The 13,860-nt window shown below is 33.8% G+C and overlaps 2 protein-coding genes across 3 annotated transcripts; one reads left to right on the forward strand and one right to left on the reverse strand.

The window, feature by feature from the left end:
- The first annotated feature begins 5,096 nt into the window (after positions 1-5,096).
- Positions 5,097-8,305, forward strand: LOC125847810 (protein KINESIN LIGHT CHAIN-RELATED 2-like). 2 transcript variants are annotated; one of them, XM_049527513.1, is made up of 3 exons: positions 5,097-5,403; positions 5,799-7,739; positions 7,834-8,305. In XM_049527513.1, exons 2-3 carry the CDS (start codon positions 5,812-5,814, stop codon positions 8,054-8,056), a joined length of 2,151 nt encoding a protein of 716 aa, XP_049383470.1. In that variant the 5' UTR covers positions 5,097-5,403; positions 5,799-5,811; the 3' UTR covers positions 8,057-8,305. The 2 variants fall into 2 exon arrangements, with proteins under 2 accessions (XP_049383470.1, XP_049383469.1); XM_049527512.1 differs by having other exon boundaries at positions 5,109-5,403; positions 5,796-7,739.
- Positions 8,306-8,904: 599 nt separating this feature from the next.
- LOC125847815 (protease Do-like 1, chloroplastic) lies at positions 8,905-12,913 on the reverse strand. The gene is made up of 8 exons (XM_049527519.1): positions 12,463-12,913; positions 12,168-12,290; positions 11,689-11,860; positions 10,954-10,991; positions 10,284-10,482; positions 9,948-10,100; positions 9,613-9,747; positions 8,905-9,141 (listed from the first exon to the last, which is right to left on the reverse strand). The coding sequence occupies exons 1-8, from the start codon at positions 12,855-12,857 to the stop codon at positions 9,064-9,066; spliced, it is 1,293 nt and encodes a 430-aa protein (XP_049383476.1). The 5' UTR covers positions 12,858-12,913; the 3' UTR covers positions 8,905-9,063.
- Between the last annotated feature and the right edge of the window lie 947 nt (positions 12,914-13,860).

The raw sequence follows: 13,860 nt of genomic DNA on the forward strand, positions 1-13,860 counted from the left end.
CGCAGATCGTTCTTCCATCATTTACAATCAATTTCCGGGCCACTTTAACTTGGCCATGCCATGGTTGCAGATAAAACAGCTACTTCTTTCAAATATTTACAGAGATAGTTAATTTAAGAGGTGGACAAAAAATTATAATAATATAATTCTAATCGAAAACTTGTAAAGTGAGTTAGTTTAATTTCACATTGATTGGAGAATCAATATTCTCAGTATGAGATAGCTTTTGAGGTTGAGTTATCCAAATACTCCCAAATCAATACATGATATCAGAATCAGATACATTCTTGTTTGAGATCCTGGTCTACGCTCCAATTTTATCTAGATGTGAGCAATCCTTCCCTTGTAAACTAACTTTTAGGATTGAGTTAGGTCAAGTATAGTATAAAAAGGCAGGTTCAATATGCACTTGGAGTTTTTTTTTTTATTATTTATTATTATTATTATTGTTGTTGTTGTTATTATCATTATTAACTCGCAAAAAAGAAATTTATCTTAAGACTCATAATTTAGAAATCCGCATAGTATTATTATTGCATCGGGATTAGCCCAATTTTTTTCTTAATTATATCTCTACTGACTTCCAAAGTGTTTTGGATACAATATCTTTGATTAATTTGTTCTTTTGCAAAGACTGTACCAAATATATTCTCCCTTGTTTGCTATCCTGGACACAATTCAGACAATGAATTAAGTACTATTAAATTTGATACCCCTTCCGTAGATTTTTGCTTCAATTTTTTGAAAACTATATTTAGGAATGAAGTAATAAATCAAATTGGGTAAATAAAAATGAACATCTACTTTTTAATTTTAATATAATGAATAAGTAAAATTGAACGGAGCACTAATAAACCAAAAAGAAATAGAGGGGCAAAACTTACCTGCATCGAATGTTTACACCAAGCCAATACATGCATGTCATGTGTTTAAATTTATAGTTCATTTTACTTCATTAAATCACGTAATAATAAAAATTGCATTGACTTTGTGTAAACACCCGATGCAAGTACATTTTTTCCCAAACGATTGATTAATTATAAACGAGCATAGGGCATGGGAAGCATAGGCCAAATCTTAGATCTACAAATGTGCGTGTTACATGAGTTGTATTTGGCCCTATATCGCTGGCTAGCTACTATCTAGCTTACTTAGATCCAACGCCGAAAAACTTAAATGGTAAAAGTTTGTCATTANTTTTATGTAAACACCCGATGCAAGTACATTTTTTTCCCAAACGATTGATTAATCATAAACGAGCATAGGGAATGGGAAGCATAGGCCAAATCTTAGATCTACAAATGTGCGTGTTACATGAGTTGTATTTGGCCCTATATCGCTGGCTAGCTACTATCTAGCTTACTTAGATCCAACGCCGAAAAACTTAAATGGTAAAAGTTTGTCATTATTATTACTCTCCGTTTCAAATTGAATAACCTATTTTAATTTGATATTGAGTTTAAGAAAGTAAAAAAATAAAATTGAATTTTGTGGTCTAAAATTAAAGATCTGTCAAATATAGGGGTGTTCAAAATCGAACTGTAATCGACAAGTCAACCGCAAAGTGGCTTATTCGTATTGAGTTATCAAATAAATGGTTGGTGAACGGATTAGAATTCTATAATTAACGACTTATTTGGGATGGGAGCGGATTATTCAATTTTCCTATCGGATAAAATGTTACCCGTTAAGAGTTACCATATTTACACTTTTAAATTGAATATATTAGCCTCATTAAATATTTTTTTCATAATATGTAATTACATATTGTTAATCCTATAGTCGTGAAGTTGAAAACTTGAAAATCTATTTACTTTTTTGTTGTATTAATTATTATATTACTATTAATCAATATATATTTTGTAATATAGAAGAATTTTATAATTTAATTGTATTAATGGTGAAAAGAAGTTTTTTTAAAGATGAGTTCATGGAGAAAAAGTGATTAAGGTTAGCCGGTACACCGTTCGATAACCGTCCGATATATATTAGTTGACAAGTGGAGTAGTAAATTTAAGAATCGATATCTGATAGGTCAAATCGCCGTCCAATCTGCTCAATAAGCCGCCCTAATTAAATGTATCAAAATACTTTTTAATTGTGTGGTCTTAAAAATGACATGTGAAAAATCGAAATAAAAAAGTTACTAAAAAGGGACAAGTCATTTTTTTAAATAGACTAAAATAAAAAATAAATCAAACAAATTCAAACAAAAAACAGAATTGAACTGGCGATCATATGTAGGTTGTGCATATAGTTGGGAAAAACTACTCTTTTGACGAATGTAGACTCAAATCAATCAAATGTTTGTTTATATATTGCTCAATTTTCTATATATATAAATCACAAAATATTTGACTATTATCTAACAAATATATTTATACATGCTTACATAATGTGAGACTGTGATGTAATATTTTTGATAAAATTTTCAAATTGCTAAACAATAATATCTAGACTGTTTTTTTAAAAAAAATTAAAAAGTCCTTACAAGAAAAATAAAAAGATTGATAATTTATCAAACAACTATTCCAAATGAGACAATCGACAAAAAAATATGGTTCGTTCATATATTATTTTTCATGTTTTTTTTAAGATAGAGTTTTGTCATGTACAATTATTCAACTTAAATTAATATTCAAGGGTATATTATATGTATAACAAGGACGAAAGTTTAGTCGTGTGCTTTGTATTTGGAATAGTAAGTGTAGGTCCATAAGCCTCACGACCCACCCAGCAAGAGGTTATACCATCAAAATATGGTCTGATTATACAAAACAAAAATTAAATAGAGTTATAAAAAGAATATTTGATGTAGATAATATTTTACCAATAGTTTTTAGTTTAATGATTAAATTTGTCCAATGACGTCGATAGTTTGTGAGGACCAAATATTATTATTTTTCAAAGGCGTCCGTGGGACTAATGATATTCCACCGAACTACTTTTGTCATTTCTGTTTAATCTATGATATTAATTAATTCTGGAAGCTGGAAAATACAAAGAAAATTGGTCTAATTTTTCAATCATTTCCTCAATTTCAGGTAGATAAAGACTTAAAAAGAAAAAAGATGGTCCCTTTTATAAGATATTCCGTGACCATATATCAAGATTTTTTTTCTTTAACCCTAAGAAAATAGAATCAATTTTAAGAGGAAAAAAATAATAAAAATTTATCATTCATTGAACTAACAAGTTTTTGATATAGTCAACATTTTATTGAAGACCCTTTTGGTCGGTACATGACTGTCTAGCCGTCCTTATGGCTACACTGATTTTTCTGATTTGGTTGACTACTTGAAATTAAAATTTATCCACATTTGATGTTCATATTAATTTAATAATTTATCTCAAGTTTTGTGAATTAGTTGCTTGGAAGTAAAAATAAAATTAAAAATATGGGAATTGCCAGCTCTTTTTAGAGAACGAGACATTATAAAATAAAGTTAATTATTTAAAAGTTTATAGGAGTATAAATCAAGGTGCAGATTTGACTTCCTAGGTACATTTTGACGCATGTGTAAGTTGAAACTACAAGATATGGCATGTGATCTCTAATTAAAATAAAATGATACACAAAAAAAAACTATATTTGTCTTATGGAAATATTGATAAAAGCTGAGAAAGTTAATAAAAACGAAAGAAAAAATATTTATTTATTAAATTTTAGATTTTTTAAAAGAAAAAATAGTAGTTTATCTCTTTTTCTACTAGATAAAAGAATCTAAAAATCAATATCCAATCGAACTGTCTTTAAACAATGTAACGTTGGTCATATCATTGTCCACACAATGGTAAAATCCAATCCTTACTAAAATCTGCCCAACAAATTTTTAAAAAAATAGAAAAGAGAAAACAAAGAAGAAAGTGCCATGCAAATGTGTCCAAGTAATTACTCTCAAGTAGGTGTCCATACCGATAAAAAACTATAAATAGATGGATAATTTTATATTATCACTCTTTGAATATAAAAAATACAATATCTTGAAAAATGTAATACAGTAACTAATAAGGAAATGACTATAATTAATGATAAGGGTAAATTATTATCCATTAATTTCATAAAATGAACAAGTATTGTTAAACAATAAAAATTAGTATAGAGAACAATTATTATTGGACAGAGGAAGTAAAATTCTTCTCGCAACTTATATTGGAAAAATGAGTACGGAAATAACAAAAACTGTTTTTCAAAAACTATTAACGAATATAATGATGGGTTTCGCGAATCGTCATATAAATTCCTTTAAAAGAGTTGTTATTTTTCTTTCTTCTCCAAAAATCACTTTTCTCATTCAAAAGTTTGTTTTGTTCGAAATAAATTCATAAATTCTTCGAAAATTAAAAACATAACAGGGAAACAGAACAAGCCGCCATATCAGAAAATATTGATTATCGCGGAATTAGTCCCTATTTCCATCGTAGACTTAAGGGGACCACTTATCTGATGCCACATAATACGTTACCATTGAAGGTGACACGTGACAGGCTGTGTAATGAACTTCCCTTCAATATTTGCTCCATGTGATTAACTTGTGGGCAATAATTCTCATTTTATACACAAGATAATTTTAGTACTTTCGTATTTGTTATCTAAATAAATATACCTTCAATGTAAAATATTTCACACAGTCATTATTTAAGTTATATTTTATGTACATAATATATGAACTTAAGATATATTAGTGTAGCTTAATGTATATAATAAGAATTCTTACCATATTATCGTCCGTCAAAGGATATATACAAATTAAGTCTCTTCAAATGTGAGATCACTAATGTTAAAAATAAAATAGACATAATATAATTTAATTGTGTAATAATTCTTTATAATATTATTAAATCGTAGAAATTAACTGATTGTATAAATATCTTTGGCACTATCCGTCTATTGTGTGTATATGTGTGTGTGCATGAAATCGATGGCGTTGAAAAACCGTTAATGGCGCCATGTATGACAAAGTCACAGCGAAGCATAAGGTGGAAAATATTTTTAAAAAATCCCCAAAAATAAGAAGAAGGGATACATAAGAGAGAGAGAGAGAGAGAGAGAGAAGAAAAGGGCGTAAATAAGAAAGGGGAATTGGGCGGTTGAAGGGGGAAAGTTTTGGCAGATGATAAGTCATCTTCATGCTTCTACGTTCCAACCTCTGTAACCCCCCCTTTTATTTATTTTTCTTCCATTTTCAATCTCAAGCATTCTATCTTAATCCTCATTATCAAAATTTCTCAAATTCTTCTGTACCTACTTCCTTTCCTTGTTCTGTAACCACCATCATCATCGACCAATAAATTTTATATAACTCATAAACACGTTAATTCCATATATAACAGTGACATTCTTATTCTTCATCTGTCAAGTTTTTCTCTGCATTTTCCTCACAAAGATTAAGGGAATTCGAGGTACACGATTTTTTTTAGTTCTTTATTCTTCTGTTTCATTGCGGTTGTAGACATCGAAATTTTATGTTTGTTTACCTTTTATGATCAAATATAATTAATTTATGAAGAGTATATTGAAGGAATGCGGATATGATCTCGAAATGCGTTTGAACATTCTTACGTTTGAAACAGGGGAAAGGAGTAATTAACAAGTAAAGGCAGAGTTATAAATTGAATTCCCTATTTGAATATTGCACTTTGAAATATTATTTAATGCTTCGTGTGCGGTTTAATCTTTTAGAGTCAAAGGTTGCTTTGTGATTTATTGCTTGTAAAGTTAATTATTTATGATTATGTAGGATTTCTGTTACTTTGAAGGAAAATATATTATTTATTTTCCCTTTTGTCTGTAGAAGAAACAGAGATTCAATGCCTGAATTTGCCATGGATGGATCAATTGTTGATGGAAATCACAAAGAACCTAATGGCCATTTTATACCTCACAGAGAAATTTTCGATCAAGGGTCTCCGAGGAGTCCGTTGAGTACACATAGTCGCGAAACTGGGTCGATTGATCTGGATATAAATGGAGGTGTTGATACTTCAATTGAGCAACTATACAATAATGTGTATGAAATGCAGAGCTCCGACTATTCACCTTCGAGAAGGAGCTTTCTATCGTATGGTGAGGAATCGAGAATTGACTCTGAGTTAAGGTACCTTGCAGGGGTAGGTTTTGGTGAATTGGATAGTAAGAAGGGGCTTTCTGAGCATGACAAAGTACACAATGATGAGAAGTTGGGAAAAATTAAAACATATCCTGCAAGTCCCAACTCTGTTTGGTCGGCAAAGGGAAAGAAGTTTTCTCCTTTGCAAACTGATTCTCCAATATCTAACAAGCCACCAAGATCAAGGAGTAAGTCTTTTAATGAAAAGCCTTCTCCCAAAAGATTTGGGAATTTGAAAAAGCTCAATGCAACTATGTCCATGAAGAATGAGAAGAATTCGAATGCAAATGAGGATTCATCTAAGGCGGGGTATTTAGGACCCTATTTACTTAAACAAGCCAGGGATATGATTTCGACGGCCGGAGAAAATGTTCAAAAGGCTCTTGAACTAGCCCTTCGAGCCATGAAATCGTTTGAGAGTTCTTCAAAGGGAAAGAGCAGTTTAGAGTTTGTTATGAGTTTGCACGTTGTAGCAGCGTTAAATTGTCGATTAGGGAAGTACAACGAGGCAATTCCGCTGTTGGAGCGATCAATTGAAATTCCTGACTTGGATGTGGGACAAAATCATGCACTCGCAAAATTTGCAGGGTGCATGCAGTTAGGTGATACATATGCAATGCTCGGGCAGTTAGAGAATTCGATACTGTGCTACACTGCTGGCCTGGAAATTCAAAGGCAAGTTCTTGGAGAGAAAGACACGAGATTTGGCGAGACTTGTAGGTATGTGGCTGAAGCACATGTTCAAGCTATGCAATTTGATGAGGCTGAGAAGCTTTGTCAACTGGCACTTGACATTCATAGGGAGAATAATTCATCAGCCTCTCCTGAAGAAGCTGCTGACAGGAGACTCTTGGGGCTTATCTACGATTCGAAGGGAGACTACGAGGCTGCTCTTGAGCATTATGTTTTAGCAGGCATGGCCATGGCAGCTAGTGGCCAGGAAGCTGAAGTAGCGTCCATTGACTGCAACATTGGCGATGCATATTTATCTATGGCACGGTATGATGAAGCTATATGTGCTTACCAAAAAGCTCTTACTATGTTCAAGTCTACCAAAGGAGAGAACCATCCCTCAGTTGCATCGGTCTATGTACGTTTGGCTGATTTGTACAATAAGATTGGAAAATTCAGGGAATCCAAATCTTACTGTGAAAATGCACTTCGGATTTATACTAAGGCCGTCCCTGGAAGCCATCCGGAAGAGATTGCAAGTGGTCTTGTCGATGTATCTGTGATCTATGAGTCAATGAACGAACCTGATCAGGCGCTCAAGTTGCTTCAGAAGGCCATAAAAGTGTATGGAAATGCACCAGGACAACAGAGCACTATTGCAGGAATTGAAGCCCAGATTGGGGTCCTGTACTATATTCTGGGGGAGTATATGGACTCGTACGATTCCCTGAAAACTGCAGTATCGAAATTCAGGGAAATTGGAGAGAAGAAGTCTGCAATTTTTGGTATTACTTTAAACCAAATGGGACTTGCCTGTGTGCAACTTTATGCAATTAACGAAGCTGCAGACTTATTTGAAGAAGCAAGGATAATTTTAGAGACTGAATGTGGACCGTATCACGCAGATACATTAGGAATATACAGCAATCTTGCTGGAACTTATGATGCAATGGGCAGGTAATTGCTGTCTTTGATTGTCATATTACTATTATATATTACGTTTGCTTTTTCTTCGTTATAACAATATAATCGTCATTAATTGTGTTTGCAGGACGGATGATGCAATTGAAATCTTAGAATTCGTCGTTGGAATGAGGGAGGAGAAACTTGGGACAGCAAATCCTGATGTGGATGATGAGAAGAGGAGATTAACTGAGTTATTAAGAGAATCAGGGAGAGTGAGGAGCAGGAAATCAAGATCCCTGGAAACACTTCTTGGTAACATGTCTCATATTTTCCTCAAGGATCAAGAGATTGATATACTAGAAAGATAAACGAATAAGGTCTTCGTTGTCATGTTGGGGCATTATTTTTTTGTACATTTGGATAAGACAAACTAGGAAAATAAAATTGTCTTACTTGGGCAATGAGGAATTGAGATCCTCCTGCTTGTGGTATACGGTTTGTACTAGAAATGAATGTGTAAAGTTTTCATTTTCATTGTCAGAGTCGATTAAGTCTCACTATCAATTTGTTCTTTGTATATCTTGAATGTTAATATAATGGTACACTAAAATTCTCAAGTTCTTTGTCAGTCATTTCTTTATCAATTTGTTCTTTCTGTATCAATGTGTTCAGCTCCCTGACGACCCCAACTAATCTGTATTCAGGGCTTAGGACCTCTGATTAAGGGTGGAGGAATACTATCCATTCCACTAATACCTTGGGTGGTTCTTGGTGTAACTTGAATGCTAATAGAATAATGGTAGACTTGAGTTTTCAATTTTCATTGTCAAAATAGATAAAGTTTCTTAATCAATTTGCTCTTGTCATGTCTTGAATGTAAATATAATAGTGTTGGACTAAAATTTTCAAATTTCATTGTCAGAGTAGTTAATGTTTCTTTATCAATTTGGTCTTTCTGTATCTTGAATGTAAATAGAATATGCTGGACTTTTGCTATCCTTTTGTTGTCACATCTAGCTGTTTAAGTTTTAAGGAACTTGCAAGGCAAATCAGTTCATGCTTACAGTTTAACCAAATAATTTTCTAGTTCGTCATTTTCATCTGATTTAGGATTGGGAATTTCACCAGATTGATGTAGTTCTGTCATCCCTACTTATGTGGACACCCATCTTACCCAACATTATACAATTTGAGGATATCTAATACTTTAGAAATATTTAGGCAGCAGTGTTAAGACTCCCAACTATATTGCTTGCACCCTAGTTTTAAGTGTAGTTTTTGTATATACACAACCATTCAACAATTGATGAACTAATAATATGGGCTTGTTCGCCAAGAAATGCATATCAACACATACTCTTATCCACTTGAGGAACTACGATTCTTCAGGCTTTGGTTCCAGAAGTACAGGGATCTTCTCTTTCTGATCCCCACGCAGCACTTCCACAATTACCTGTTCATAACATCAGCCGTAAGCTTAGCTTACTACAATTCCCACAAATGTAGTTCCACGTTTCACTACCTTCCCACACTGAATACTTTCCAATTATCTCACAAATACTGGAAGGAGAAAAGCTAATGGAAATATGGAAATGTTAATGAAAAAGTAGGTGCACGTAAACAAACTTCTGGAAAACAAAATATTTAGCAGGATTCATAGGAAATTATAGAGAAAACCTTACTACTGTCAATATCAAGGTCAAATACTAACTATTCATATTCTTAAAGATCACTTAAATAAAGTTGCAGAAATAAAAAGGAAGATCAACTAATAAAGTTCTATGCAAGCAAAGGTGCAATTCCAAATATAATGTTTATCTAAAAGCGTTGTGAGTTGGCGTATGCTTGAGAAATGCTCTGTACTCCATATGAATTCTAAGCCAACAATAAAGATGCAAAATTTCGTAATAGATGTATGAATTACCTTATCTCCAACTTTGCATTGATCAAGAATTCTGTACAAGTCGGTGCCATTAGAGACCTTCTTTCCATTTATAGATGTGATTATATCACCTAAAATAAGTCTTCCGTAGGAATCACGTTTAGTAGGTAGAAGACCCTGCATGTACAAGATTTAACATCTCATATTCGGCTTCTCATCATGTTAGTCACAAATTTAAACTGGCTTGTATAAACAATTACATGAAAGAAAATAGGTTGAGTGAAATAACTGGTGGAAACTGCTGATGATTGTAGTGTATAAAAGGAAGGAGAAACTGCTAAGGAATGTCAAGGGAAAAGCTACAGGAAATAACATACTGCTTTGCCTGCAGGACCATTTGGAGGAGCATCTAGGACAAGTACTCCAGTGACTCCCAGTTGCTCAACGGACTGATCAGGTGCAAACTTTATGCCCAAAATTGGCCTTGTGACTTTCCCAAACTGCACCAATTGATCAACAATGCCACTGACCTGAATAGGTAAAAATCAAAATCTTCAGGGGAGAGACTACCACCTCTTAGTAGAAGCAAGGGCTACTTTCTGAACCGCAGGGTGAAATAAATCAGTTTGTTTTATATGGGGAAGTATGTTGAACCTAAAAGTTTCATTTAGCATTGCAAATAATAAAATTCTGAAAGACAAACAGTAACTTACAGTATCAACTGGAATTGAAAATCCAACACCTGATGATGCACCGGAAGGAGAATATATAGCAGTATTTATTCCAATAAGATTTCCAGAACTATCTAGAAGTGGCCCTCCACTGTTACCAGGATTGATTGCTGCATCTGTCTGAATAACATCTTGGATTGGGCGGCCAGTAGCTGCAGAATTGATTTCTCTCCTAAGGCCACTAGAAACATATAAATTAATCAGTGATATTAAAGAATATGTATGATCCATAGCGTTAAGTTAATCCATATCCAACACAGCTTGCTTATGCATATGTATCCATTTACCATGAGATATGGTTAATATTTATGTTTGCTTCTAGGATTTTATAGGTGCAAGGCACTCAACAGTGACAACCACATCAACATCACAAGGCTGGTCTTTCAGTTGAAATAATGGAAAAGATTAGACAAAATTCTCTACTTCATCTCCGTTTTAAACAAAGGAAAGAAGATAACGTCATTTTATTTGATTTCCTCTCGTCTACTTCCTTCACTTCGTTAGTCATTGATGGCACAAGCCTTTTACCACAACTTTGAGTGGCAGGATTCATTTATTTTATCTCTTATCTTCACTCAACATAATTAGCACCATTTCACTGGAATATCTGAACATTAGGACCCTGTGCACCATAAATGAAATGTCTAAATACCTGATAACACCAGTGGTGAGTGTATGATCAAGTCCAAACTGCAAAGATATTTACATTAAAGATCAGTCATCATGTGTTTCCAGATGAAACATAAAAGAGAAGTAAAATATTCATGTTTATAGTAAATTTATATGAATAAAGAGGAAAAAGAGGTGTGAAGTGGTGGCGGTACCTAAATACAATAAACATGTACTCATTGCAACAAGAGATTTCCAATGTGTAAGTCAAGAATTGTTCTAGGGCCCTTAACAAGTACTTTGATTTAAGTGTAAGTCAGTGACACATTTTGGCAGAAGTTGGAGCACTGTAGGGGGGGAATCGTTATGCTTTAAACTCATGTGAAAAGAAACAGTTATAAATATTAGCAGGCTGATAAATGTTCAGAAGTAATAGCCAACTTTCAGATACTGATTCTTTAGCTGGAGAAGAAGGTGAGCTAACGAGCAAACATTTGAAACAGAAGACTGAACTAAGTTGTACTCGCTATCAGTTGGTTTTTTTCTTACTTGCACAAATTTTATTGATAACAAAAATGCACTAGCATTCTATATGCAAAGTTATACTTTCTAATTGTTGTAATGCTCGTGAACGCCTGCAAGACAATTGTTTTCCTCTAAAGCGAAAGCTGAATATAAAATGGGTCAAACTAGGTTTAGAGAAGGGACAACAGACCAGATAAAAGTACTATTATTACATGAATAGAATTCTCTAGCAGGTTTGTATTTCGTCACATACTGGATTTCCAATAGCAAATACTTTTTGACCAACGAGCAAGTCTGCAGATACGCCAATTGGTATAGGTCGCAACTTGTCTTTTGGTGCATCGATATGCAATACAGCAACATCTTTATCTTGGTCAAATCCAACAACTTTTGCATCATAAGTAGTTTGATCAGCAAGAGTCACTCTGAGCAAGACTAAGACTATATTAGTACTAGCAATTAGAGCGTAAAACGAAAATTAAGCAACAAAGAGACGTACCAATCCAACGAAATTCATATCATGAAAAAAATTGCAGGTTTCCTAATTCTCCCTTAGTTAAGACAATCAAAGTTTTAGAATTATGCTAGTATAAGAGCAATCAGATAGCATATTGAAATAACATAACGACTGTGTCAAGGAACTTGACACCTGAAACCATTTAGGCAGATACAAAAATGAAATAGAAACTTGTTTTAAACAGAAAATGTGTTGCCAGTTGCCAATTAACTCACCTGAGATCAGAAGCACCTCGAATCACATGATAATTAGTAACAATATTTCCATTTTTATCCCAGACGAAGCCTGACCCAGACCCTTGAGGCACCTCAAATACATCCAATGTAAACATATCCTGCCTATAATATCACAGACGGAATCCAAATTAACCAAACCGGAAAATCAAAGGTGGATGTCAATTACAATAACAGGAAATACATCTAGCAGACTTTCATCAAGCACTATATCTACAAACTTAAATGCTCGTGAATCAACATATAAGAAAAAAAATCATCCTCATTGTTAGATCACCTGGAAGCAAGATTAGTAATATACACAACGGAAGGTGTATTCTCCTGGAAGAGGCGAACAGTAGCAAGTTCATCAGTCTGCAATTTCCTGGGTGAAGTGACTACAAAAGCCGAGGCAGGGTCAACGTCTGCTATATAGAGAGAAAAAGACAAGGCAACGGAAGTGCATGCCACAAAAATACTATCCATAAGATTCTTCCTGTAGTTGGACTGGTCATCGGAAGAGGCATAGTTAGAGCAAATACGCCGAGCACAGACCACACTGCCGGCAAAACCAGGTATTTTCCGGCAGAGTATAGACTTAGCAAGTTGAAATCGATCTGAGCCGGAAATTTTCCGCGTCGGAGTTGTGGAGAAGCAAGCAGAAGAAGCTAAGGAGTGTGAAGGTGCAGCCATTGTTAAGAAGACAGCTGCCGAGAGCTGACTTGTTTAGAGCAGAGCAGAGACCCAATTTAGTTGGTTCTTCGGTTCGGGTGCTCTTTCTAATATTGTGTGATCTACGTTCTCAACGTGACTATTGCTCATGTGTATGCTACACCACAGGAGTAACGCTGCACCTTAATGGCCCCTCTCTTTAATCAACGAATCAGGTCTGACTATGATTTGTTTCAATCCGTTGCAACAAAGTCAGGCCCATGGAACCCTTCTACACTGGTCTGTCCACAATGGCACAATCTAGATAGCATGAGCACATTCTAATTTTTGGCATTTTGCAGTTTAAAATACATTCTATAATTTTTACTAAGACTATTTAACATATAAAAAATTACATACACGTTCAGAAATTTATTTATAAGAAAAAAGATTCAAATATGTCATCAATTTTTTTTTAAAAAAAACTTATTTATGTCTTCCATTAAAAGTTTGACTTATATATACCATTTTCTTTTGAGAAAAGACTCATCAATGCCATTATGAATTAATTGAATATCCATCCGAGTTCTCAAAATCATTTTATCCATGTAGCGAATGATAATTGTTGTATGATATTATTTTCTGGTTTGAATAATGTTTGCGTGGTGAACAATAACAACATATTCAGTATAATCCTAAGGACGGCAAACGTCAAAATGTATGCGGCTCTTACCTTATCTTTACGGTAAATCAGTAAACAAATATGCACGTGGTGTATATTTAGGACAGTGGCTTGATGTTTGAATTGCAAGAACTAAACTTCTATGTTACTATCTTAAAGTTTGCAGAAATAGGTCTTGCTACTCTTTTTAAGTGTTGACTATATTTTAAATACAGTTGCAAATGTGGCTTATGTTTTGAATAGCAGCCCTAAAAATGGACTACTAGAGCGTCTAAGCCCATTTTGCCTTGTGGTCGTGACCCAATGGAAATTATAACATGAAGAATAATGAATAAAATTAAATTAGAGGTCCTTCGGGATGGC

This window comes from Solanum stenotomum, chromosome 12 (genome assembly GCF_019186545.1).
Source record: "Solanum stenotomum isolate F172 chromosome 12, ASM1918654v1, whole genome shotgun sequence".
NCBI lineage: Eukaryota > Viridiplantae > Streptophyta > Magnoliopsida > Solanales > Solanaceae > Solanum > Solanum stenotomum.

Bases quoted from the DNA above. Each gene is read 5' to 3' on its own strand.
- LOC125847810 (XM_049527513.1), top strand. From the start codon at position 5,812: ATGCCTGAATTTGCCATGGATGGATCAATTGTTGATGGAAATCACAAA. The intron at 7,740-7,833 runs GTAATTGCTGTC...TTGTGTTTGCAG, and splicing joins ACTTATGATGCAATGGGCAG to GACGGATGATGCAATTGAAA.
- LOC125847815 (XM_049527519.1), bottom strand. From the start codon at position 12,857: ATGGCTGCACCTTCACACTCCTTAGCTTCTTCTGCTTGCTTCTCCACA. The intron at 10,992-11,688 runs GTATGTGACGAA...ATATCTTTGCAG, and splicing joins TATTTGCTATTGGAAATCCA to TTTGGACTTGATCATACACT. The intron at 10,483-10,953 runs GTATTTAGACAT...ATATGTTTCTAG, and splicing joins CTCACCACTGGTGTTATCAG to TGGCCTTAGGAGAGAAATCA.